Below are 27894 nucleotides of genomic sequence, written 5' to 3' on the forward strand. Positions count from 1 at the left end.
ACTGCACATAAGTTCTGTGGGGCATAAGGGAGGGAGGCAGCAAAGGTATCTTGGGGATCAATCCTTTCCTGTTAAGAAGAGGGTTTGCCTTTCTGAAGCAATGTCCTTGATGAGTCTGTCAGAGAGAGAGCTGGCTGTTCTCCCTGGACACCGTCACTTGCAGAATTTACCTTGTCCTGTTGTGCTGATGAAGGGGTAAGGAGGCACTTGTAGTTAAGGCAGAATTACAATTCTCCATTCATTCTCTGAGCACTTGTGCTTTGAACAGTTTATCACAGACTACATCCGTCTCCAGAGCCCTCATGCCAATGTTCTTGACTTTTCTGAACAGCCTTCTGCCCTTTGTCCCTCTGCGCTTTCTCACTGGCTTGATGAGCTTTTGGACTCTCTTATATATCTCAGCTGAAAATAAATTTTCCTTTCTGCTTTAAAAAATAATTTTGAATTGCTACTTCTACATTGGTATTCTGTTACGGAGTTTAAAATGGGAACAGCTTCTGGTTTAAAATAAAAGAATTTTATAGGCAATTTATAGGTTATTTTCCTCTAGATTCCAACACATTTTGGAAGCTCAGAGAGGTTCCTGGCTTGAGTTTGGGCCTAGGACCATAGGCGTGATCAGAGGAACAAGGGGTCAGTGACTGGCCATCTCTCCTCCAGACCCACCAAAGTCCTACTCAGGCACTTTCACAAGTGCTAGTCAGATGTTGGGGTCCCTGCAGTACTCCTGAAAATGGAGTATTTTAAGGCCAGCCCCTGGTGCCCTGCTGGCCACATATTAATCGAAGAGGTGGAATGCAATCGGCTGCGTTTTAGATAGGAGATCCTTCTTTGCATGTTTGTATCTGCCTGTTGCCACCCCTGCACCCAGTAACCTTTGAGTCAGCTGACTGATTTCAACTCCCAGCTGGGCTGTATCTCTTATGAGCTCTATGAAAGAGGGAAATCAGGTAGACGAGAGAGGTCCAAGCAGTTCCTATGTGATGGAAAGACTTTATTATGCATATACACATTATTAGACACTAGAGAATCTATATGGGCAAAAGGCTGCCTGGTGGCCTCAGTATGGGAAGATCTTCACTTGAAGTTCACAGTCAGTGATGAGGCCTGGTGTCATTCCTTCCAGTGTTCGTACAACTTCGCAAGCTTTTGTGCACTGGAAGAATAAGTCCTCAGATCTATTTACACTTTACAATTTTGCAGATCCTTGATGAATGGTTTGGGAGGACGGTCATCTGCTCCTGCGTGAAGCTAAGCTACGACCATGCACAGAGTATGATTGAAAGCCCCGGGAAGGTGTTCTCACCTGAAGAACTTCCCCCTGTCTCCCCTCAGCACTCAATAGCTGAGATCCAGCAAGCTGTGCTGAACCTGCATCGAATTGCCCAGCACCTCCGCAAACAGCGCTTCATCGATGGTGCTCTGCGCTTAGACCAGGTGAGTAAATCCAGCCCCTGTAAGGGGCTCCTGCTCCAGTGGAGCAATTTCATGGTGTACTCCCTAAGGATTTCCTGATAAGTCTAAAAACTTGAAGGGAAAGGTCAGGCTGGAATAGAAAGGCAGGTTTGTGTGCCAATGTCTTCTTAAAAGCGCATCAAATTATGTACCAAAAGCACTAAGCAAAGTAGGATCAAAAGAAAAAAGTTCCTGTTTTTTAAGGAGTGATCCATCTTCCAACATTTTTCAAAATCCTAAAACCCTGGTGGAGTGGGTAAGTAACTTACATAGTGAAACAAATCATGACGGTGTCATTCAGTATCAAGCAGTTCAGATATCCTTAGTGCACATTTCACTGTGAAAGGCTCATCCTCCACATTTATTTCTGGGCTTGCAATACTCACGTTTTCCACAGCTTTCATAGCAGTTCTCTGGGCAGGGAAAATGACTAAGTGTTATCTAAGCTAATACTTGTAAGTGCTGGGTGTGTTTCAGAGAATGAAATGCTAGTGAGGAGGTTTTCTGTCTGGGGTGATTTAAATAATCTTATATCAGTACAAGTAGATCCAGGTATTTTAGACTATCACAGCAAAAATACTTTTGCATTTGAGGTTCATCTGCTCTGAGGTGGCTTCTGACAGTTTTTGTGGATAGAAGGTTCCAGTAATTGATAGAACCCAGTGGCCTTCCTGAGCAGGAGACAAAATAATCTCTTAATATAAGGAAGCTCCATTGTTTCATTTTGCAATATGAGCATGAGTCAACATAAGGATATTGCTGAGAAAGAAGCTAGCGTACTGAGATGTGTAAACAGGACTATTGTACGTAAGAGCTATGTTGTAACCCTTCCATTTTACTCGGTGTTGTGGTGTTGTCTCCAGTTGCAGAAAAGTCTAATTTTAGAGAAATCATTGGAGAGCAAAAGAGCAACGAGTGTCTGTAATCTCTGACCTTCCCCAACAGAGCATGTGGCTGAGTCCAGCAAAGCTGTGAAGAGGAGGCAATGTTCTGTTCCCCATGTCTAAGACAGACAGGATGAGACATCTGTATCTTGAATTTCAGTAGAGGAGTTTGGGGTTGTACTTTAGGATAAACTTTCTGGTGTAGGAACTGTGGTGTCTAAGGCTATCTTGCCTACATCTGTTGTAGGGGGACTTAAGAGGACTGGTTAGGCACACATAAGCGAGCCTGGAGCAAGGGCATTTCCTCAAGGTTCCTCCTTGCTCAAAGAAAATAATCATTCTTAAAATTGTATTAAAATAATTTTTGGAAATCAGACTCCCACTTTGAAGTCCTGCTTAAACCTCTTTTGGAACAGAGGCTTCCCGTTGAGATTTATTGTACAATGGCTAATAAGCTGGGCTTTTGTTCCCAGGCACGCTCTGAATACTAGAGAAACATAAAAAACCCCAACCTTTGCACTTGATGAGCTAACTGGGAAGCCTTGGAGATGTCTGGGTTGGAACAACAGTCCACAGTGACTGGGAGCTGTGGCTCAGAAAGGTCACCAGCTGCATTACACAAGTTGCACTTAGAGTGTAGTGCTGAGCGGTCACCGTATGTGCCTGAATTGTGTACCTGTTACCAAACTAACCTCAGGGAAAGTATGTTTTAAAAGAGCTGTGACATTTTCAATGGGAGGATTTGGCCAGGGAAGCATCCTCTTCCAGCGATACCCCGTGAAAGGTTAGCGGTGTTTTGTTTTGCTCTGTGCTATTACAGAGGAGCCATTAAAGAGAACGTATTGGGGCATCATTTGTGAGATCAGGGTTAAAAGCCACTGCTAAGGGCAGCAGAGAGGGCTGATTCCTACTCGGCCTAGTTCCTAACCAATGTGATAAAGTGAATTATATCTCACAAGTGGCACTTTTTGCTGTGCAGAATCTCTCTCCCCTGGCAAGAGTGTCAGAGCAAAGGTAATGGTCTTGGAGAAGGCAGTGTATTTTAGTTCAAGGGATACTTTCACCACACTTAGTCTTTTCAAGTGCTGCCTTGATAGTTGCGTTTTGATAAACTACACCCTCCCCAGCGCACGGAGAAAGCAGTTACTGTAAGGCCTGAGTACGAACAGTATGTGAGGGATGGGTGTGTGGACACGGCCAGTGGCGTATGGCTGGACAAAGCAATCTGTAGCTTTTAATAGAAAGAGGTGAGTCCCTCTGCCTTTGCTCCCCCACTTCCCTGAGTTCCCATGGACGCAGTTGTGCGCTGGGTCTGACTTCCAGCCCCAAGCAAGCAAGCAAGGGTGGGTCCGAATGGGAAACACACCTTTCTAATCGCTGGACCTCTCACTGATTTCCTGTTGAGTAATGTAAATCCTGAACAATGGAAGACAAACTCCAGCAGGAAACTAGGGGCAATGAATTATCAGATTCCAAATAAATATGTAAGCGAAGGAAATGATCATGCCACAATCTTAAGGGAGGGGGTGGCTGGGCATGGATGACTCCTGTGCTTTTTTTCCCAAGAGATGTGAGGCCTCTTCCTATACATTGCATTATGTTTGAGAGTTTCTACCTTGGGGCCACTCCTGATGGAACAGTGATGACTTTTTTTGCTTACTTCCACCCTGCCATTTTTCAGTGTGGCGTGCTCTGGTGCTTCCCGTTGGTATTAAGAAAATCACTGGGGGAAGAATCTCCTGTCCTGCTTTGCCACTGGCCGTGGTGGCCTCGGGCTGGTGGTCTCCCTGCCAGCCTCAGTTTTCCCTTTGGAATGATATCAATCTCCCCCATAGCATCCGTATAATTTGGGATTTATTCCCCAAAACTAAGAACATCTGTCAGATGAAGCCATTCATGGGTGTATCTTTATAATAGCAGAAATGCTGGTTGACCAGGGAACCCCTTACACCCGACACAGGATGGCTCCAGTAAGGTGCAGCAGTGTCAGGCTGGCCATGCCGTGATGTGGGGAATGTTTCCTGTTTGAATGGTGCTGCTGAATTTTTATGACCTACTGTGTGAGTGGCATCTGCTTGCCCATGATTTTATCTTTTAGCAGTAATTTTAGAAGCAGGTATCTCTGTAGCTCAACGGATGAAGAATATATATATATATTTTTTTTTTTAATAACTTGGGAATTACATACCTGGGTCACACAGAAGACCTTGAGACAAATTACAGAGGTAGCACACGGTCTTGAAAGCTAAGGATTTGTGGATTCAGTGTCAGTATATATGTGTCTATTTGGGGCTGTGTAATTTTGAATTTCTGCCTCAGTTTGGTCCTGGCCATGGCAACCTACATACCTGCCACTCTTTTTCCCCCCAGTGTCTTTCATGCCTCTGCAGAGGACTATAGGGGAATCCTGCTGCATTGGACCTTGGGTCTGAGGACCATCTTTGCAACCAGAGCCACACATCTGTCACTCCGTGAGCTCTTGCTGTCCCCATAGGCCCCTTCTGGGGCTTTTTCTCTAGAATATGGTTTCCTGTGCCGCCTGCCAGCTTCCTAGCTCCAGAAGGCAGCTGAGCACTGAGTTTTAGAGGTTTAAAGTCTTTGCACCTTCAGCGGCTAAGGAGCTTATGAAACTTTGTCCACACAGAGAGAGATTAATGTATTTCTTTTCCTTCTTATTTGGAGCTGCAGCTTTTAGATGTAAAGGCGAGAAGTGCCTTGTACTGTGGCTTTGAGAAAAAGTGTTCAGATATTTACAATATTGTCTTCCCTCCCTCGGCCTCCTTCCTGTCCAGGACCATGAAATGCCACCCCTGTGCCGTCCTCTCACAGCGCTTGGTGCACCCGCACTATAAATTGGAGCAGGGATCTGACCTGGTTTAAAAACCAAAGTGAGCACAACCCACAACTTTCCTTTTTTTTCCTGGCCAGGTTACTTTGAAGCTGGATCACTTCCCCAAACCACAGCTTTTGGAAACACTAGCCAGAGAATCAGATAGAAACTTGCTTTCAACAAAAACCATCAAGTTTGCAGAAAAGCTCCTTAGCTCAAGCCTGCCTAGAGGAGACCTGCTGATAAATGATTCTCTTTTTGGCCTCAACAGTTTATAAATGAATCACGAGGACAGATGCCTACAAGAAGACAGGTTAAAAAAGATTTCTGTGTGTATTTAAAATGAGAATACCCCAGGATGCTGATCTGTCTCTATGACAACTGTCTGTGAGCTGAGCGGTGGCTTTTGTTGTGCCGGTGATTCTGCCTTTGCCAGCACACTTAGACCTGGGTGCTCAAAACGTTGGCATTGACCAAAGTTCATTGTGAGAGTAACCCAAAGTGCGTTTGCGTTAGACCGGTTAATGGCATTGAATTGTTTACTAGAATAGCTTCTCTCCTTGTTTTCTGCGCAACAGATGTTCAGCTTTGCAGGTGTGTGCGAGAAGGGAAGAAAAAAAGGATTAAAATGGCAAAGATGAGAACGTTACGCAAATTTAAGGGTTGAATTCTAGTGAAATGGTCTCGCTTCTGCTTGCTCCCAGCCTGTGTGCCGTGCCCCTGTCTCGTCGTCTGAGCAAGGCTTGCTTCTCCCTGTGGGTCTCTATTGTTTTGAATAACTTAAAGATAGTTAAAATTGTATTGTGTACCTCTGCACCATGCTGGAGACCTTACCTGCGGTCCTGTCCAGTGGCTGCTGGCGATAACGAAATAAGGGATCTTTGAGAATAGCTTTGTTTAATTAAGGTTGGTGGGACTCCTGAAGTAATAGAATATTGCTGCTGCAGGAAGCATAGGGAAACAAGTACAAAGACTCCAAACACCAGAATGTGTGCAGAATACCGGCTCCAAAACACCCAGGTATATGGCATACTGGATATATTAACCAGCTCCGTATAGTTTTTGAAGCTCTCAGAATTGACTCTGCCTACTTGATGCAAACAGCTCTGAGAAGTTGACTCAAGCCATCCACACACGGAAGACGAGGAGGAAGGACATTGTATGTGCAGGATGTGCCACTGTATGTTGGGAAATTTCATATTTAGTTGTGGCTAATGGGATAGGACAGAAACACATATTTTTAGACACTGCTAATGCCGTTTAATTGTAAATCTCAAGAGCCAGAGATTTAATTACTATCACCATTAAAATCTTCCAGTATGAATGACTGCTGGAAATAATTATGGGAAATTGTTTTGTCATATTTCCTGCCTCATATCTGTATAGTAAGCATTCAGATCTTCTCCTCTTCTTGCTGTGTGGAAGTAATAAATGTTTCTACCCCGGTTAAACAGTCATCATGCACAAAATACAATATATTCGTATATGAATGGAAGACACTTCGGGTTGGAAGAACTGTTTAGATGGGACAGCAAAGGGCTATAATATTGTTAGACCTCAGTTAACCAAATGTGCCTATGTTTTCCCTAATAGCGTGATCTGAATTTATGTCTTAAAATGCTGTTGAGGCAGGAAGGCCATCCCGGCTTGAGTACTCCCTGGTATGATGCCTAGGTTTTCTAGCCATGGCTACTGTATGTGCTACCCCTGCATGCTCTCAGTGCACACACCTTTCTGGGGAGGAGTAAATGGCTTTGCTTCAACCCCTGATTCTTGGCTGCACCTCTCTGGGGAACATTGCTTTGTTGGGTTTTTGGCCAGTCTCAAAGAGAAAGTCCTGGTGGTCATCGCCTAGGATGTGACATTGGTACCAAATTCATCTCGGATTTGGTTCCCTCAGGGTAGGTTGAGGTGTGTACCTGCTTTGGCACTTGCTTTGGCCCAAGAGAAAATCCAAAAGGCCTATTTTTAAAATCCTGAAAACTGCTATGACACCTCCCGAAAGAGGCCGTTACAGCGACAGTACATGAACGTGACAGCAGAGGCAGGGTGAGCTGTACCTATGGTGCTGTAAGATAAATGGAAATGCAGGCTGACAAGGAGCTTTCACTATTCACTTCCTATCACAATTCCACCATTGTCTGCTCCTTCTCTTTGATGTCTGGTTAAAGAGACATCACTGATACCCAGAATGGGGACAGCAGGTGCTATACAATCATTACGGATAGTTGCTTATACTGTGTGATACATAAGGCAGCTGGGGGGATGTTGGATGTATTTGGAGATTAATTTCCTTTGGGGATTTTATGTCTTTTGCATAGCCCCAGTTAATACGTCAAAATGAGCATCCAAGGCCACAGCTTTCTACTGGGGGATACTGCTCTTCCCCGCAGGAGTAATTGAAATGCATTTGCAAAGGTGTGTTAGCAAAGTAGGAATGATCTTCGAAATGTCTTTCCTACAATACCACAGGGGAACATGGTACTTTGCAGGCAAATATGAAATGTCATCATTGTCGTCAGGAACAGCTAACGGCTCAGGTCGGGCAGCTTACACATGCACCGAGGATGCGCGCAGGAAGGAGGCGTTGCGGGATCACGTTATGGAGGGGGTCTGTGTTGGCTTAGCATCTCTCTGCTTGCATGGAGATGTTTGCATTGCCAGTAGGTTTTAAAATGTTTTGATTAAATTAGGATTTTGAGTGGAAAGCCCTCAGAATCTAATCTTTTGCCCTGGGATTTTAATGAAGTCCTCCCAGGGGTGTGAGTAGGATTGATGTCCTCGCACATGTCCTGCCGTTCCCCGATAGTTCTTTTAGAGCTGAGCAGCTGTGTCCCAGCAGGAGCAGGTGGTGAAGTGGTCGAGCTGGCTCCGGCAGGAGGGGGGAGTTGGACGCTGGAGCGCAGGGCTCGGCTGTAGAGAGTCGTGCTGGGAGCCACCGCAGCCAGATGTCTGGGCAAACACGGCCGGGAAGGAGCTCCCCACACAGTGGTGCTCTGGCATTAATTTACCATCAGTAATGCAAGAGTGGGTTATGACTTTATTCTTCCTGGAGTAAGTATTCCAGCCACTAGCTCAGATATCAAATTTTCCGGTCATATACAAGTGTTTTTCTTCTAAACAAACACAGCTTAACCCTTATTAAATCTACCATAGACCTGCAAGCTCAGAAACTCCTCCAAAAAGAAGGGGTCTTATGCTTTAATTCTGAGATGCTGTCTGTCACAGCAGTAGCTTCTTTCATCTGCCAGCCTCAGAGCAAGTATCAGAGGGGAGGCCGGCTCTATCCTTCCAGGCGATGGGAACGGCATGAAGAGGTGAAACAGTTGCCTGAGCTCACGCGGTGAGTCAGTGGCAGAGCTGGCAGGACAGCCTTTTCCTGATTCCCAGGCCAAATCCAGCGCCTTAGGCCAACGCTGACCGTTCTCTTCCTCTCACGTTTATTACTGACAGCTATTGAATAAGAATTGGTGCTTTTTTGTTTCTGCTGTTTATTGCTGGCCCAGTTAAGGTCAGGTTTTTTTTATCCCAGTTCCCCAGCAGGTACTTCTCACAGTGCAGAGCAGAGAAACAAGCAACATCAGCATGAAGGGCTGAACTGTGGCCAGCACGTCTCTGCAACGCAGAAGCAATCAGCGTGTTTCACAAGTGGTCTCTCTCCCCAGTCCTTTCAGTTCTCAGGCTTTGCCTACATGCGCCAGGACCAAGTCAGTGTGCTGCTATCCCATAGAAGTCTCTCTTGCTTGAACAGGACAGAGTTGCAGTGGGCAGTACTTCGTCATACCTTCCAAATTGCTTGGCTTTTTCTATCGATTGAATCCAGTTGGTGATCAGCCGTTGTAGAAGGGGGGTGAGCTGGCAGTCATCACATGCTGACCTGCAAGGAGGGTTGAAGGTGTTTGCAGGTACTCCGAATTCACACATGAAGTAGACATCTCTTCATTTCCTGGGCTAGCTGGACACGGATGGGTCTTGCCCATGCTTGTGTGACGGGCAGCCTGGGGTCACTTGCTCATAGGGACCTCAGACAGTGCCGAATAGCATCTCTAGGGGAAAGAGAGGGCATCTGTGGCAGGTGGTGGCTTAGTATGATGGAACGTGTCCCAAACGTGAAGCTGATAGCTAAGATGAACAGAATTCAGTGCTTGATCCAGCTGAGCAAGCCACTCACTGGTATTTTTGAGGTTGGTAGGGAAAGTAGTGGCTTCTGCTGGTTATATTGAAAGAGGTTCAGGATGGAAAAACTGGTTCTCAGTGAAGCAGAAACCATCTGGTTCTTCAGTGTCTCTGATGGCAAGACAGATAAAACCCAGGAAAACATGTGTTTTTGTAGAGGTGCATGTGGGGTGAGTGCTGGGAGGAAATTCTTATTTTACATTTTCTACTGAGGAAACAGTCCTTGCTCCAAGAGTCTTGCCCTCCAGTTGATGGTGTTTTTCTTCCCCAGCGATGAACAGACGTCATCAGAAAGTCTCTTTTGTTTCAGATTCCGTTTATCACGTATTTGAACAGAGACTTGACAAGGTTTTTTTCAGGTATTAATTAGAGCTGACTGCATGGCTAATCCATCATTCTCTTTAGATGGAGTCACTGGGTGTTGAGTGATGTAACTTCAAATGTGATCAGTCTGCCATAGGTGAAGATGTAGCAGCTCTTTGTCAGAGCCAGTTCTGTTTCACCTAACAGTAAATGGAAGAAAGGCTAATTGTATAATGACAAAAGACAACGTTTGGAAGGGGATGAAAGATTCAGACATTGCAGTTCTGTGATTTCTCATTTGAATTCCAAAGTGAGAGCAAGGGAAAAATTCTTGCTTTCCATGACCACAACTCATTTTATCACGTGTCTCTGGGCATGATCATTCCTTCTGAGTCTTGGGATGTTTTATCTTTTCTCATCCATAGCATATGGATGCTGAAGTACAAAGAAGCTCAGAGAGCACCTGTGGTTTCCACAGCCCTCTGAAATGAGGCTATAAGAGTCTTGGCCAAGATGCCAGCAGCTGAGCTGAGGACGGAGCTGATCTTGCCCCATCTGAGGAAGTCAGTGCCTGCTGAAGTCCACTTTCGGGTTTATCTTTAAACATTCCAAGTCCAAGCCCACGTCTCCTGAAATTATATGCCCTGCTAAAGTTTGCAGTGATTCATTGGGAGTACATTTTGTTGAGCAACCTCTTGGTTTTGTTTTGAAAGCAAGTGGCTTTGAATCTGTCTTTAGTAGTCTAGATCATTTACCTTGCCCTTCTCCACATCTTCATATGGTAATAAGGAAGTTGTTCAAGCATACGAGCATAATTCAGAGTGTAGATTTCCCCTGAATACATAATTGCATAAAATGGGAGCATGAGGCATGACATCCAGATAAGGTTCTTGGTCCACGTTGCACTTTGTTTCTGAGATGTGTCCATACTTGAGATTTGAGAAAGATCTCCTCCCTGAACGTGCTCCTTCTTTGTGCAGCGCTGTCTTCCGTTGTGGGAGACACTGTGGTTCCCTGTTGCTTCCTGCTCTCATTTTGAGATGCAAATACCCATCTCTCCCCAAAGATACGTATTCACAAGTTGTTGCATTGTCAATGCCTTATAACCTGACAGGAGAATTAAACTTTGCTCTCTGAAGGGAATGCATTCTCCAGTTTGGATCTAGGCTGGTAGCAGATATATTGCATTTGTGCTAATTAGTTACCAACCGAGTTGGCTACAGTCCGTTGCCCATCTGTGATGGGCTACCATTAAATTGATGGTCACTTGAAAACTAGGCAAGAGGCAGTGAGAAAGTAGCCTCAAGAATTTGTTGGATTAGAGTGGTTTGAGAGACTTCAGACATCTGGAAGAAACCAGCCATGCAAAATCACTACCTTGGGGGACTGCAAAGCTGTAGCTTATTGGGTGTCTCACGGCAACGCTGAGATCAGCCCTCCGACAGAGAAATTCTCAGTCCCATGAATCAACAGGAGGTTTTGCATTAGCTTTAAGGCTGCAGTTTCACCTCAATTTCAAGGTCTCTGTTTTAATCTCCTTGTTTTTCTGAGAAGAAACCCCATTGATCCAGCTAGCACTTTACTTCTGATTAGCATGTTAGAGTAGAACCTGGCCCACAATACCAGGAAACAAAATGCTTAAATAGCTAAAATGGGATTTAAAAAAAATGCAATTTATTAAATGATTTCTCTGTCAGTGATGTGTTTAGCAGGTATAGAAAACAGAATGAACTAAAACAGGCTTTGGCATTTCGGAAAGTGAGTCATTTTTTCTGTTGCATCATGTATAAACTTTTCCCTTTTCATGTATGTATGGTTGAAATTACTTTGAGGTTTTGAATTTTCACTTCAGCTCTCTGTTTTTTATTATTTTCAAGCATTACTGAAAGTGATGGTTGATAGTCTTTAATACTGTGCTCGCATTGCATTTTTTTTAAAAAAGCCAGTGGGCAACATATAGGTGGTTAAATGAGCCAGGGAGTTACTGGTTTCTCATGTTTAGGTAGGAATGAGAGGGAGGTGTATTGATGGATCCATAACGTGGTGCCAAGGGGTGCTACTGTCAAATAGCCTTTACGCAGGGGACCAACCTTGAAATCCTTGTTGTGCAGTGTGGTCATCTCTTTTCAAATTCTCAAGCATTTGTACAGGTTCCTTGAAATCAGTTTAAAGACCATGAACATGGTGCTGTTGCAACCAGCTGAGATAGCAGACAGGTATGTCTCTTTTCTTAAAAGAGTGCAAAACAGTATTGAACCCTCTGAGGTTCTCCATGCTGGAGGAATGCTCAGTGTCCCAGGAGTTTTAAGATGAAGTCTAGAGCAGACAATGAATACTGAGAGAGGCCAGATAGAAATACGGGATCTAAATGGAGTTTCCATAGGTCAGGCCCAGCACAGAAGCCAGTTGGTCTCCACATGCCAGGACCAACAAGATGTTGTTCATGCTTCTTGGGATGAAGAAATCCAGCAGATGGAGGTGTGTTAAACCTGCCCTTGTGTGCCCACTTTGTAGGGAGAAACGGCTACTCCTCAGGGTGAACTTGATGACCTTCTTTCTTTTGAGTTCACAGCTACCGTCTGCAGCTGAGCACTGCAGGAAAGAGAGGACTTGTCCTAACCCCCAAGCAGCTGGGCAAAGTAACATCATATGGGCTTCATCCCTTCAGAAAAATTGTTGAAAGGCAGGCAGCTTCTACAACCAACTTCTTTGGGCTGGTGGGTTTCTTGCACAGCTTTGGCTTGGTGTGCTGTCAGGCCTGGTTCATCCTTGCTCCTGCTGTTGGTAGGTCTGTAGCTTGCTTCGGACCCAGCACTGAAGATCAGTGTTTTAGCTACAAGTAGCCTTTGTAATAGTGGTAGCATAGCGATGGGCACAAAATAAAATTCAAAGGAGGAAGACTTGCTGAAAAGAGCTTAAACAGCCAAGAAATGGGTGCCACCACAGGCATTTCTCCCAACCCTCACTGATTTTCATTTTGAAAGAGTTATGTTTGGGGAGGGTTTTTTTAATTTGTCTAAAATAAAAAAAAATTACCCTCCCTCATGGAGCTGCTGGCCCAAATGTTTTTAGAACTAGCGTGCAGCTGCCCGGTCTACCTTGTCTCGTTAGAAACTGGCTTGATCTTCAGTCTTGGCAGATCCCATGAGAGTCTATGAGATCTATTAGAAGGGTCCAAGGTGACTCTTTGGTATGAGAGGGTAGGCGTTTCACAGCTTGCTGAATGTCAGCTGTGACAGTGCGGTGCCTGGGATGTGCTGTGTCAAGGCTTGAGCTGCCAGTTATGGCATCGTGGAAATGTAAAGCTGGAAAGGGCTTTAGGAGATGATCCTTTCCTTTTCCTGGCAATAGCAGGAGCTCAGCTGGTAGCGGTCCTGTGCCGTGTTTTTTGTTGCTTTGTCACTGAGCCTTTGTAGCTGCTGGGACCTGTGTAGCCAGAGCAAGTTCCTCCTGGGGTTGTCTCCATGACTTTCACCCACCCAGCCGTGCAGATACAAAGTGTGTGGAAGAAGTTTGCTGTTGGGCCTGTCCCTCACGTGTCCCTGATTAGTCGTTGCCTGGAATCTGAAATACTAAAGGCCTGCAGAAACCTTGCGAGGAGCTCGGCTGAGTGTGCCAAAGTCCTCTGGGGTAGAGTTCAGCAGTCTGAAGGGCTCACCTGATTACAGCAAGGTAGTCATGCAAAGTGACTCACACGAGATTATCTTTAATGTCATCGAGTGTTTCTTCTCATTACAGTTGACAAGACAACCTGCTGGCTGCTGTTGTGACGGGGTTTTACATGACGTGGCTGCAGTTGTTGCGTGGTGCAGAGAAATGCTGGGGTGCAAGATGCCCTCTAGTGCAGTCCAGGCAGCATAGCTCAGCGCTCCCACGGCTGGTGGCATCGCTGCCACGCTGGGGGCAAGTGGCATGGCTGGGCAATAACCAGAGCGGGCAAAGCATAGCAGGGACCTTTGCTCTTCAGCTTTAAGTGGGGATTTCAGCCTTAGGTTGGTTTATGGAAAGCAGCGTGAGGTTTGGTTTAGGGAAGAAAAAAAAAATAGTCCTTTCGAAAAGCAATTTGTTTCTGCTTTCTGTGAGCAAGGCTTCCAAACGGACTCGGTCAGTTCTGCAGTACGATCAACAGGACTGGAAAAAAATACCAAGTGAAGTAACACAGTGGCTGTGGTAAACATGAACTGAGGCCTTGGAAGTAGCTAATGGCATACCACAAAAGAGTCTCCTTTCACCCACCACAGGCCGTGCCAGCAGCAAGTGCTGCCAGCGCTGGCGTCTAGCAGAGGAAAGCATCATTTGGCTCCCTTTTGGATTTCATTACTCTTCCTGCACTCCCTCCTGCTCACAGCAAAAGCCTTTCCAGTTGTAAAGAAGTGAATTAACTCCCTTCGTGTCAGTGATGGATGAGGCGCTTTCTCCCCCTTCAAAGAGGCGAGCCGTGCCGGTGAATGCGGGCCAGAGGAGTTGAAAAGTCCAAGCGGAACAGGAGAGCACGTGGGGTGACCCAGCTGTCGGGCAGGACACCCTGGGGACAGCTCCCACCGGTGCCCTGCGAGCGGGGAACAAAAGCCGCTCTCAGCACGCTCGCCCTCGAGGCTCATTTTTTTTGTGTCCTGCTTTCAATGGACTTGGGCACATCCCTTAACACACAGGAGCCGTTTGTGCGGGGTTCACGGAGCCTCAAAGGCTTTCGGAGGATGCTTCTCCGCCCTGCACAAAGGAGGGTTAGCACGCTGGTACTTGGGAGATCTCCTTTCAGGCGTCCATGGCTAATCATATTAAAGGTGACCTCGTGGGCAGCGCTTTCCATTGTTGCCATGTGTTTTGTCCAGTGCTTGAGTGATGTTGCACATTGGAATGTATTCATGCGTTACCTAATTTAATCACCAGGCTTAATCTCCTCTCCTGTTCTACACCCTTAGAATTTACTGGCTCCTTTCTAGCCTCCCGTGCATTGTCTGGGTCTCCTTCACAAACTGATACCGATGCCTGGAGGTATTTTTATTTATTTATTTACTTTCAGAGTGTATTTAAAAAAAATCATCTCAACAACAAACCCAGCAACCTCTCCAAAGGGTGAGCAGGCGCAGTGGATGCTCTAGGAGGCTGATCCTTCGTCCCTGTGATCTTTTTCTTCCAGCTTTTCCATAGAGAAATTAAGGATTAGGCTCATGGGTTTAAAAAAACAAAAAAAATACTACGAATGGAAAAATGACTGAGAAAGCGGCGTGTCTCCTTTTAATATTGTTGGAATAAATAACTAATTTTAAGAACTTGACTGTCTCTGTAAAATATGGTGTTGGTTTCTGCCTTTAAAATTTACCGCTTTGGTATGGACAACTCCAATTCCAGGACTGACCGGACAAAATTAACCCAACAAAGCCCCAAGTCCATCAAGCTGGGAAACTGGAAAGTCTGATTTATGCAAAACTACTGCAAAAACCAGAGGCCTCTGCAAGAGCTGCCATGCTCTGCAGAAGCCAGGCATTTCTAGGGAGCAGTGCTTTACAGACTGTCTTTTAAGGATGATTTCTAAAGATTTTTCTAAGACTTCCCTGCCCCAGCCAACTCTGCCGTGTGGAGGGGTATGTTAAAAATGGGAATTAGAGATTCAGTTGTGTTGTGACTTGCTTTAGGAGTGGATGGGGTCAGTCCCGGCAAGGGAAGGTAGTGATGAAATTTTAGGACGATACACGATCAGGTTGCTAGTATGCTGAACTCCCAGGGGCAGGAAATCTTCTAATTTCCTTACACTTGCTGAGGCAGATTGTTAAATAAATACCTCATGCTTTGGTTCAGCTCTTAGATTCTCCTTCTCCGCATACGGCGTGCTGGTACCCACAACTCTAAACAGTGAACTACATCCCGGATGTCTTTGAAACCTTAAACATAGCTTGTACCAATTTAACTGAATTACAGCTTTGAGTTTCCCTCTGTGTGTGTGTGTGTGTACATGCACACACGCGTTTCTTGCAGCCGAGCTCTTGCATGTGAGCTTGCTGGTCTTCTGAGACTGTGTGTTATGGTTTGGGTTTGATAGGAGGAAGGAGGAATGACATAAAAGATTGCAGATTTGTGACTGGTTTTAAAAATAGTTTTAAAATATTATGTATCTTCATTTTGAAGAAATACAATACTGCTTGGAAACCACAACTACTGAACATAAACCATGTCGAGCCCCTTACATATGTTAAATAACAGTGTGGAATAGAGGGTTATAAACAGCCTGCTGTGCATTAATGCTGGAAGAAGATCACTGATCCTAACCCCCACGCTCCAACCCAGGGATCGACAGCAGCGTCGCGGGCTCTGACATCAACTTGGCCCTACAAAAATACTTCACATTTTACACCACACCTTTTCAGAGTGAACCTTGCCAGAGCCCTTTCCGAAGCATCTACATGCAGAAATCGCTTCCCCGCTGAAGCACAGCCGTATCGGAGCTGGAGGAAGACGGCTGGCTGTGGGTTAGCTGGAGGGCAGGGTGCCCGACCCCCTGCCAGCGGGGCTCTGGCCTCGCTGGGACAAGGCACCTGGCCCCCATCCACTCCTGCTTCCTTCCCTGTGACAGAGGAGCTGCAAGGTCCCTAGGAAAGAGTGAGCAGGAGCAGGTTGCTGCCAGAGGAATTCGACCGAGCCACAGCCAGCCCATCCCTGGGGGAGCCCAAGAGCCAGCGGCTGTTGTGCTAATGGCGGCAGCTCCTGCCGTCCGTGGGAATCGGCAGGGATGTCCTTGGAAAGCTTTGGATCTCGTGCACCAAGCAATCGCGCTTAGGCATACCGCGAGATTTGGTTAAGTAAGAGAGAGGAGGTCGTGGCACGCAGCCCGCCTCTGCCTGGGGAGGAGGGAGCCGGTACAGCCATGGTGGGATGCTGGGTAGCGTTTTATGGCATGCAGTGTGTGGAGAAGATGCTCTGCGGAAGGCAGTGGGCTGAGTGTGTATGGCAGGAGATGCCTTCCCATCCCGTGCTGCTAACAGTGCGGGGGGAGAAGGTTTGGCCAAGGACACAGCACAGTTGCCTGCTGCCTGCAGTCCTGGCAGGTTGTAACAAGCTGAAAGAGAGTCCAGATTGTCCCCAGAGAACGAGCAAAGCTTGAGTTAGCAGTGCTAGGGCTGGACTTTGGGACTGCCAGCTATTTCACAGCAGCACCCCAAAGAATGGGGGAGAATGGCATGGCTGTCAAACTGAGATCAGCGTGGTGTGGTCAGGGCATTCTGCATCTTCATAGTCCCAGTTCCAGTTTAATTGGCTTGCAGATATAGCTAAACCTGGAAATCCTGTTGTGATCTCTCTTGTTACCTGGCAGAGCTCTTATCATGTCTGCACAGGGGCTGTTCATATTTTAATGGGTTTATCTCTTGTATGGAGGGTATTACAAGCTTTTGTCTGTCTTCCAGTGCAACTCTACGGAAACCCCTCTAGGCATGAGGCAGTACCTGGGCACTGAATTAATCTGTGCTCCTGGGTTCTCACAGCTCCATTAGTGGCTCAGCAGGGGAAGCAGTTAGCATTAACAAATTTAAGAAAATAGGATTTGCTGTGTTTGATCTGCCCTCGGCTCCTTATTCCTCCCAACAGCAATGACGAAGACTGGGCACATTATGGGAAGACACAAAATAGTCATAGGGAAGACACAAAATTGGCTGATTTGTAAAATGTGTATCAGCATCCTCCAAGGCGCTTGGGGGAAAAAAAAAGTTGTACTATAGTTGGGTGCAATAAGAGACACCGAACCATTTTTCCTCCTGCCACATGCACAGACACATCTGCACCCACAGCTCTTACCTTGCCTTTCCCTGTGGCTCGAGCCATGTGAAGACAGCGCGGTGTCCCGTCCTCCTTCAGGTAACCGCTGATTTGGGATCTGTCACTGGTGTGAGACTGGGGCAGCTCTCAGAAACCATCCAGCGCTTTGTGAAGGGCTGTTTGTCCCCTTACTTTTAATCAAATGAATGTTTACCGTTGCTGGTGTTATTGTTCTGTTTTCCATTAAAGAAACGACCTGCAAGCCATGTCATGTTTTCTTTGTGGCGTTATGTTCCTTAGCAGAGCTGTGCATCCATCAGTGGCTGGATCTGCCGTCTCTTTGGGAGCTGCTGACTTCTGCAACGCTGTTCTCTACTGACCGTGGGCTCTCGCAAAATAGCAGGGCCAAGAGTGAAGCTAAACTTCAGGCTGCTTAAACCTAGAGTCAGTAAGCTGAGACCATGTTTTCAGACGTGACTGTCAGGTGTCTGAAATAAAAGCAGTTGGGGATAATGACCTGTTACCTGCAGTACCCTCTAATAATGACATACCAAGCAGCGAGTTTAGAGAGGGTTTTCCACTTGGCTGTGTCACCTTTCATCTAAAGCAAGCGTGGAACACACCAATTGCTTTTCTTAAGTCTTTCAGGCTCTCGCATACTGTTTTGGGACAGAAATGACTTAGGGATCCCTTTCTGATCAGGCTTTGCTTTTCTTCATCAGATCAAAATGGCATATATATGGACTTCCATACTGCCCACCCTGTGAAAAAGCTGGTGTCAGTCCCTCAGGTCCCTTCGGGTCCCAGGTATGACCGACCGGCAGGCTGCAGGCACCGTGGCTGCACAGAAACGCCTGTCTGTTCGGCTGCTGACACTTGTCAGCTTAGGGGAAACTTTACATCAGCCGTACGCTTAAAGTTTCTCTCCTTGCTAATAGTGAGAAATATTTCCTTTTTTTCATGGTTACTTTAACTCACTTGGTTGGTCTGTTTGCTCCAGGATTTGCAGAGCGGTGGACATATTTGCTGCTCGGCCAGCCCCTGAGCTTTCCGATGAGCCGGGGATTATGAGGCCCGGGGTCTCTCTCAGTCCTGGGTGTCAGTGGCGGGTGCTGCTAGTGTCAAGCTCCCCTTCTCCAGGCTCTGCACCAGCTGCTGGTGCCAGCGGGCTTTGGCAGTGTGGTGTCAGCGGCTGCATTTACCATCTCCCTTCTCGTGCAGCAGACCCCGGTCTTGCCTGTTCCCGTTCACACCAGTTACGGGTCCCTGTGCTGCTCCCCTGGCCTCTGGCTGTTGGCCTCTGGTCTCTCCTGGGGAATTTTCACTCTCTGAAAAGGTATGTGGTGTCCAAGCGCTGCCCTCCAGCCATCAGCCTCTTTAGGGACAGGGAGATTTGACTTGCCAGCAACTCTAATGACTTTGAGAAGGGTCAGCCCTGGCTCTCCATGAGTCTCTGGGGTTGTTTCAAATTCCTGATTGCAATCTAGCCTCTTACTAGAGTCTTGATCATCCTCCTCTCCCAAATTCCTGCTTTCCCAAATGAATTTCCATATCTCCCAGGTGAAGAAGAGGCCATTGGGACTGGGCAGGACCTAATTGTTCCCCACAGCCCTGTAAGGCCTGTAAGTCATCATCAGTCTTCAAAATCCAAGAATTTTCTGCAGCCCAAAACCTCTCGTTTCTGCTGAGGTTGGTGAAGCCCAGCTTGTGAAGTCTCTGTTATTGCACAAGATGAAATCAGTGAAATTGTCTTTTGTCAGACCACCGGCAGGGCTGGGAGAAGTGCAAGAGCTGGGAGTGCTTTAAAGAGAGGCTGAGAGACAGGCTGAGTAACATAAAACGGCCAAGCAGTAAAATTTGGCATGTATCTTGTTAGTGTCACAGTTTTTTATGTGGCATTTCCTAAGGATGTTTTGCTTTTATTTTAAAATTGATGTATGTGTAGAAAATACTTTTAACTTCATTGACAGTTCCCTAGTGGTCTAGAGCATGCGGTGCGGTGTCACAATTTGTTAGCTTCTGAAGAAGGTATTTTTAATCCACCAATGTAAACCCTTTGCAATTGTATAATCTGTATTTTAGTCCTGTGGTTTCCTAATCATGCATCTAGAGAATGAGCTCATCCAGTTTATAAATTATAAAGTGAACGGAAGTATTCAGCTCTTCTTTCTAAATAAATCTGGATCCATTTCTTTGCGGATTGCATACTGTGTTCGAAACTTCCGATGTAGGCAAGTGTGAATGTTTAAAAATAAACTTATTTGCAGTTTATATTTTTGCCAAGTGGTGAAAGTTGTCTCCTGCCCCATCTTTCCAGAAAGGCTCTTCAGCTTTGACTTGCAGCTGTGAAATAAAAGCCAAGGGTATGATGCCAGCTTGCCATTTTGATGACAACGTTCACCTATCTTTGCAAAGGATCCAGCCACACTTCTTTCTGGTTTTGCTGCACTGCCCGACCACCTGTAGTGGAGTTTTTGGGGTGCCACTAGACAGCAACAGAGCAGCCCTCATATGTGCTGGGGAACACGCGTTGGTGTTCCCCATGATGGGGAACAGCTTCCATGATGGGAAGACCCCAGGGTCCTCGCTGCATCCCAGGGAAGATATTTGGAGAGGAAGACCTGCGGCTGCCAGTGGGATAATTTACTAATAGCTTATAGTGGCTTTGGGTCCCAGGCTGGGAACGTCTGGCCTAGAAGGTTAGTTTAAGAAGGGGGCAAAGCTGTCTGCTCTCTTCCCGTATGTCAGGGATTCACTGGCTTTGCATATATTTTATGCAGTTGTATAATGCAGGCAGCAGCAGAGAGGAATAACATTTGAGTAAACTATGGGATTGTAAAATAGAAATGGGCAGAGGGATTCAGACCGGAGTAATACCACAAATGAGTTTCAGCTCCATTTCCTAGGCTGGACTGGGTTTCAGGTTGACATTGTCCTTTAGCCACATGCATGGATCTTGTAGCCTGCTAGCAGAGGTAGTTTGTGGGCTAATGTCGTGAGAGGGAAGAGACATTAGAGAGATGTATTGCTTGGGTGGTGCAGAATGAGTAAAACCCAAGATGATGTGTTGTATTACAGCAAGTAAGAGAGAACCCTTCTGCATGGGCGACCTCGAGATGAGAAAGCAAAACAGGAATGGAGAGGAGGTCTCACCCTCAGAAATAAGTCACCCTTTGCTCTGCTGCCCATTTGCACCCAGTTGTTGTTCTGTCCTGTGAAAGGGGGCAAGGCTGGCAAGGAGTTTCTGTCAAACACAGCACCGTCATCTCACACCCAGGAGCTCCAGGACGTGCAGGTTGGCTGGCTGTGGAGCATGCTGGGTGCCCAGCATGATCATTGCTGATTCCTTCCTGTGCCTGCTCTGCATTTCAGTTTGGGGGTTGAGATGTCTCAGGAGTGGTGACAGTGGGGCGGGAAGAGCAGCTGCTGGTGACATCCCCTTCAGAGCACCCTTTCCCCAAGGAGCAGGCTTATGGGACAGCTGATTTTACCTTTGTCGTGGTTTAACCCCAGCTGGCAACTAAGCACCACACAGTCCCACTGGAGTTCCAGCCTGTCCACTACAGCAGCACAGAAACAGTAGTGATGCCCTGGCAATCTGCCAGCCACTGAGTTCATTTAGTCCATGATTTTGGGCTCCATCTTTTATGGTGGTCACTCAGGACAGGAGAGGTGGCGTGGTGCGTGGAGTTACTGGGCACCAAAGCCAGCTCAGGTCGGGTCACTGCTGCACTTGCACTGCTTCTTGTAAGGCTTGTCCTCCATTGGTTCAGGTGGTTCCTGCTATAGTAATTCCTATAACATGCAACTCAAATCATGGGTTACAACAATTTAAAGGTCTATCCATCACAATCTCCACGCCTGGTCCCTTTGGGCCAGACCATAGGGTTTAACATTGCAATGAACTCCTCCCCTTGCTTGTCTCTGTCTCCTGGGGATTGGCAGTTCTGAGGACACAGGGCAGCAGGGACAGCTTCAGGAGCCTCCTAGAAAATTTAAACCTTCACCTGGAAAATGTGCATTTAGGGATGGGGAGAAGTAGTCTCAGTGAGGAGGCAATGGGTGAGATGTGACCGGTTTAGGACCAGTTCAGGACTTGCAACCAGTAGCAACAGCAGTCCCATAACCAGGTGCTGAGATTGGTCAACCATTCTCTCTCTGCAAAGCCAAAAGGGAAGGACCACCTCAACCCACTATGAGAGGTAACTAGTTGAGCTGCTAGCAAGTTTCCTTGTCTTTCCTCTTTTTCCACTGTAGGACTTTTGGTCTCTCCTTTTATTACCCCCATCCTGTCCTCACCACATGTTCTTCAACCTCTACCCAGGGTCTTTCTCCAGCAATTTTGAACTGCAGCACAAATAGAAAAGCTGGTGGAAGGAGAATGCTTTGGTCTCAAGAGCAGCTTCTTTAAGTGAAAACACAGCTGTGAGGTTTGCAGCCTGCACTTCTGTAAGGGCTTGTCCAGCCGGCACAGCCAGCACTGCTGCAGTCCTTCCAGCATGCAGGAATTGGGAAATCCATTGTGAACAAGATTGAGTTTGATGGCCTGCGTGGAGGCAGATGGATGTATTTTTAAGGGACGAGGTGCCAGAAAACCCTGTGATTACGTTACTGGAGCATGGCTCGTTTTTTGTGGTTTTAAAAGTGAGTGTCAGGACTTCAGGGATATTTTTTTTTCGGGTCAAAACTGAAGTTTGGGCGGGGCATAAAAACCTGCTTGATGACTAAGTTTATTCTTAAAAAGCTTGCTGGACAGGGGACCCTTTATTCTGAGAGGGAGCTGATACCAGTCTTTTTCAACTTCCATGCAGATGGGGTTAAATTTGAATGAGTGCCAAGGGTAGAAAAGAACCCCTGCCTTTCAGGAGACTGTTCTCAGTGTAATCTTTAGATCCAGTCCCCTGGTTTTTGTCTTGGAGGCTCATGTTCTGCCTCTCCTCCTTGCCCTGGGTGAACTCTTTCTGCTTGAATATCCCACCACATTGGTGGAATTACCTTGAACAGTTATAACCAAGGCTGGCCAAAGCATGCCCTTACATTGCCCCAGAATTGGGACATCTGAAATCTTTGACCTGGTTACTCAGCTGAACCGATAATACCCCTCTGATACAGTGCATATGTAGAGAAAACTTTTCGTCTAATGACGGAGGTTTGCTGCTCGGAGCCAAGGCTGAGAACAAGGGGATCCAAGCCAAACCATTTACTCAAGGGGCATGCAGAATTTGCCCAGTCAAGTCAATACAGGTACTGGCAGCGTTTCAGCAGCCAGAAGGTTGCTCCTCATGCTCTCTCCTTGTTGGAGCTACCAGGCTTTATCACATGACTGGGCCCCTAATTGTTGCAGGTCTAAATTTTCTTTAAAATGAGGATGGCTGCTGGCTGCACCAAAGCCCAGGCAAGCCTGGAGGTCCATGACAACGTTAAGCACTGCTCCCCATTTCTGAAAAGCCTCTTTCTGGCCTTGGTGGAGGAAGCCCCAAGATGTAGGCAGCTTCCCCAACACCCCCCACCAAGTCCTGTCTGCCTGAGCAGGGCGTTGGGTCCCCACAGGGATCAGGCGGCACAGAACTGTCGGTACACTGAAGGGCAGCTGCCCTGAGCCCTTCTGCTTTCGCTGGTGTCTTGTGTCTGTCCATGTCTGTGCGCTGGTTTGGTGTCTGCTCACCACTGTCAGGGGAGTGTGCATGGGAACCGTTGGGTGCAGGTGAAGCATGTCAGTGTCTGATGGATGGAGGAACAAGGAGGAGCAAGGAAGCATCCCACTATCAGCCAACTGCTGGGTTTAAGGATATAGGAATAGAGAGTGGGAGGATGTTGCCAATCTAGAGAGTGGAGCCATTGCACGAACAAGTGTTAGGTGCACACAGCCCCCTGTGCCCAGTGACCACTGTGGACAGGAGATGACTTTCCTTGAGATTGCTTTCCTGAAGGAGGTGGCATTAGCTTCACCTCGGGCCTGCAGTAGGTGCCACCAAACATTACCAAGGATCAGCCACGTGTTGTGAGTACATTCTCTTGCTCCATCAACCAGTCACCAGATAACGTGCCCATGCCTGCTTGTTACTTTGGGTACCACGGAGGCAATGACGTCCTGCCCGTCAAACAGCCTGCCCCAGCCCCTTTGAATTTCAGCGCCCTGCTCCTCTTCTGTTTGGGTGTATTGCAATTGCGTCTGGTGGTGAGCGAGCCTATCCATCACTGTATCCACACAGATCCCAATTACTCCTTTTGACAGCTCTTATTCACACACCTCCCTGTGCCTCTGACATCTCAATTATTGATGGGGCTTGCCTGGTAGGCAGCAGTCTGTTCTCAGCATGGCTACGTTCCAGCTCCCTTTCCCATTGAGTTCACGCACGCACCATGCCGAGCGTTTCTTTATGTGCAAAGCTATTGAAGTGGAAAGGGATCTTTATTAGCATGTGAGTTCCAGGGCTACGCTACCAAAGGGGGCAGTGCAAGCCAATGGCACCGCAGTATGGCGCTGGGAAATTTCCTCTCGCCCTCCTCTCCCAGTGAAGCCCAGCAGTGTCTTGTAAAATTAAATGATCTCATATGTTTAATGCTGAAGATCCCTTGATCTGATGAGCCTTCCTTGTGATGGGGTCACCCTGCACTTGCATTTGTGCAAGAAACCTCAGTCCCCCATTGCCCCTGCAGGCATAAAATCCGGTATTTTGAAGAGCAGTGCCCTTTCCTTTGTCTTGGTATTAGTTTGTTTGCTGGCTTTACAGCAGGCCTTTGCCTTCTGACAAGGAGCACTGACACACAAAAAAAGGAGCTTCAAAGCAGCACGCGGTGTTGGAGCAATGTTGTCAAATTGGTTAAGAGTTAGAGCTGTGCCCGAGGGAGGATTGCATTGCTTGTTTTGTAGGGCTTCCTCTATCTGGGAGGCTCTGGATGTCTCGTGACATTGCTGTAGCAAAAGTCAGATAGGAGGAACGATAAAGTGGTCGATCAGCTCCTGACATCTCTCCTGCCTCCAGCCTTGCCCTGCAACCTTCTTTAATTCAGAAGTAAACAGAGGTTTTGTGCTTAGTGAACGAAGGCAAAAGGAAAGGGCAGCTGCTGGAGAAGATGATACCAGAGAGAAGCAGTAGTGTAGGGAGTGCAGCGAGCTGGGAATGGACACCTGAGTTTTGTTCTCAGAGATCTGTGGCAGCAGGCGCCTCATAGATTAGCTTTAGCATGAGAGGAGAAGTCTGTGGAGCAGACCTTCCAAAGCACCGAGTTGATGGGGAGCGTAAGTGCCTTTGCAGCTGAGCACAGCCATGCAGAAGTGAGCATGTGTCTGAGGGTGGTCAGTGGAGCACTCCTGTGGCTCCAGCGGCAGAGAGGACCCAACCACATGATATCGAGTGGGTGTGGACAACCTTTTCAAGCTTAGTAGGAAGCTTACAGTCTCTACATCCCAGTTTGCCTCCTGGCAGCGCTCAGCTAGTCCTTCTCTACCTGCCTTACCCGCTCTCTTTCTGCCCTGTGATGAGTTTTGCCTGGGGGCTCCGTGCTTCCTGCAGAGACCAAATGCCAAATGAGCAAAGGCAGCTGAAGCATTGCTGGTGGCGGAACAGCCAGAGCATGGCTGTTCATTTGGGCACTGTAAGGACTCCTGGCCTGGGTGACAATCACAGGTCCCCTCTTCCCCCTCCTGGCTGGCCATGACAGTGCATCAGCAGAGCAGATCTGCAGAAGAGCAGGGTTTTGTGCATCAGCGACAGCACGGCTGCCTTGGGCTATGGTTGCTGGGACAGAACTTTAGTTACACGTCTCTCCATGTGACAGCCTGACCCTGACATTTCTCTGAGTGGGATCCTCTTGTCACTGTGGGTGACAGCAGCATCCTCTTGTCTGACAGTATTGCCCCATATGGTCAAGCCGTGTATAGTCCCCGTTATACAGGCCTTGCTGGCACTGGTGGGTAAGCAGAGACGGCAGAGCCTGCCAAACAGGGTGTGTTTTATTTGTCTGGAATACCGTGAGCAGACAAAGAAGGGTTAAAATAACAGAAAGTTGAAAACCCATTATCTTCGGGAACTGTGATCTTTCCTTTTTGGGTAGGCGGGTTCCATGGGACCCTGTCCCCCCCAGATAGTGGAAAGGTCACCCTCCCATACCTGATTGCCTCACAGCTTTCCCCGGCAGCCTGTCCAAACAAGGCTGTTTTCCTTCCAAGCCCTTTTCCTTCCTTCCCTTCCCCTGGACTTGTCTCCTTGCACAGAGCTGGCTCCGGCCCCGGGTGGTGCCGGGGGCCCAGAGCCCAGGTGAGCTGTAACCAGAGATGCTCAGTTACTGCAAGCTCGAAGCCCGCTTAGCTGAGAGCTGCAGACAAGAGGCTCAGGCATTCCTGAGTTTGCCCTGATGAGAAATGTTGTTGAAAGTGGCCAAAGCCACACTTTTGCCTGATTTTACACTTTCTTTTGCGTTTCTTCTCTAGCGACTGTGCAGCGCGGTGCCCTTTCCTCAAAGTGCAGGACCAGGTGGAGCTGTGCCTGAGATAACCACTGTCCCTTTTGCCTCAGAGGTGCTTTCCGATACTCTAGCAGAAAAGCTTTGGAAAACCTGGCCCAGAAAAATGGCTTTGGGCAGTTCCCGGTTCCTCCTTCAGTTCCCCAAACGAGGGCAACTCACCTGGGGGACTCTGGGTATGGATAAGTGACCTTTGCCCGTGCCACAGCAAGGTGATTGTTTGTGTCCCCTGGGGAGGTGGCTTGTTTCTTGCTGACCTCCTGCTCCCACGAGATAGCTGCAATGTGCCATCACAGCATCTGGAAAGGCTGGAGCTGCAGCCTGGCTTCGTGGATCTCAGCAAGAAGAAATGTCCCCAGCTGGCCCTGCTAGTCCTGCCTTAGGCACCGGTCTCCAAAACGGATCTGAGGAATCTGCTAAGCTGTAGTGAGATCAGAGCTTGCAGGAAGGGGTAGTGGTTGAGAGCATAAGAGGTTGCCATCTGGACAGCGGTATGAATCGTGATACTTGTGCCACAGACACATGCAAAGCATGGACACAAGTGATACATGCTGTTGCAGGAGCGTGTGTTTCAGAATGGCTTACAGAATTAGGGGCATAGAAGTCAAGGGAGATCAGCTGGATTTGGCCTCAACCTGTTACTCGGTTCTTAACTCAGTATCCGAGATGGTGAATTTTTCGATGATTTCATGGTATGCAGTTTTATTTGGGTCAGTGAGAGCACAGCATATGACTTTGCTACCCTTTAGGGAAGGGAAAATCAGTGCACGGTGCTGCAGTGCAGCACACAGGGTTTCTTAACAGCCTATGGGAGAAAGATGTTTTAATTCTGTGTTCATTCCTGAATAAGCTGTTAATTTGAGTTAGCAATTTCCTTGGAGCCCAGAGGAGAGGAGTCTGTGATCAAATGGAGTGGTTCAACGCTGCTCTCCTCCTTTCCCTGTTTAAAAAGGTCAGGCTCATCATAACAAATCTTCAACTATTAGCCCTTGCGATGGTCTTCCCAGACCATTTCAAGAGTCCTGCACGATCCAGCAGTGGTAACAGCCCTGCTGTTAGTAATCTCTGTGACCCCAAAAAAGCCAAAGCGCTCAGTGCATGAAGACCACAGCTACCTCTTCTGAAGGATGCTGAAGCCAGCTTGCTGGCTCCTGGTGAGGGTCTGCGTCCCTTTTGCAGAGCCCAGGGGCTGCACCTTGCGGCTGTGGGAGCTGGTGGGACACTGGTCTGGAGGCCAGCAGCCTTCCCCTGGGGAACAAGGGGCTGCTTGGATGTGCAGGGCTGTTGCAGGGCTCAGCCCTGTGCTGTTTTCTAGGCAGTTCAGGGTATAAAATCACCGGAGACATTTTCAGCAAAAAAGTCTCCCTGCAGAACTGTTCTGTTGCTTGTTGTTGAAAGAGGATTAATTTTTCCCCCTTAAATAAAATGAGCCGTGTTTGAAATCTGAAAGCCCTTGCTGAACGCCTTCTTGGAGCTGCAAGGAAAGCAGCTTCCAGGTCACATCATAGCCTCCTGCCGGACGCGGGTCCAAACTGCAAACCCTTCTAACAGCTCTTTAATAACTCTGCACAGAAGGAAAAATCTGTCACCTTTCCCTCTGTGGTTTCTCCTCTGTTCTAATGCACTGGAGGAACGAGATGGAGCCGGGAAAGTTTTCAGGGAAAGACTCGTGGGAACTACAGCTGCCGATGGAGAAGACTCATTTCTTTAGTGTCTGAGGGGAACCGCAATCGCTTTGGTGAAGGCTGGTGTGTGTGGGTGGGTTTGGAGGGGTGAACCGTTATGACCCATGCATTTCAGAAGAACCACAAACACTTTATAGTAACAAAGGGTGGAAAAAGCGAGAGGTTTCTGCAACGCATGTGACTTTTCCCTGAGGTTTGGAACCCCACAGTATGTTCCAGGCCACGGTGTTTGCGTGTCAGTTGGTGAGTTAAGCTTTCTCCCACAAGCCTTGCTTGAAGTTGCTGTGATGACTGAGAGCCTAAAATGCTGCTTTTTTTTTTCTCTCTCTCTTTTCATTCTCCCCCA

General features: G+C 47.4%; 1 protein-coding gene across 4 annotated transcripts in view; it reads left to right on the forward strand.

The window, feature by feature from the left end:
* DIS3L2 (DIS3 like 3'-5' exoribonuclease 2) overlaps positions 1-27894 on the forward strand; it is a 198186-nt gene that overhangs the window by 129900 nt on the left and 40392 nt on the right. For all 4 annotated transcript variants that reach the window (XM_076341193.1, XM_076341190.1, XM_076341191.1 and 1 more), the window contains one exon: positions 1204-1437. In XM_076341193.1, coding sequence (XP_076197308.1) covers positions 1204-1437 — 234 coding nt within the window. The remainder of the gene's footprint in view (positions 1-1203; positions 1438-27894) is intronic.

This window comes from Aptenodytes patagonicus, chromosome 6 (assembly GCF_965638725.1).
Source record: "Aptenodytes patagonicus chromosome 6, bAptPat1.pri.cur, whole genome shotgun sequence".
Classification (NCBI taxonomy): domain Eukaryota; kingdom Metazoa; phylum Chordata; class Aves; order Sphenisciformes; family Spheniscidae; genus Aptenodytes; species Aptenodytes patagonicus.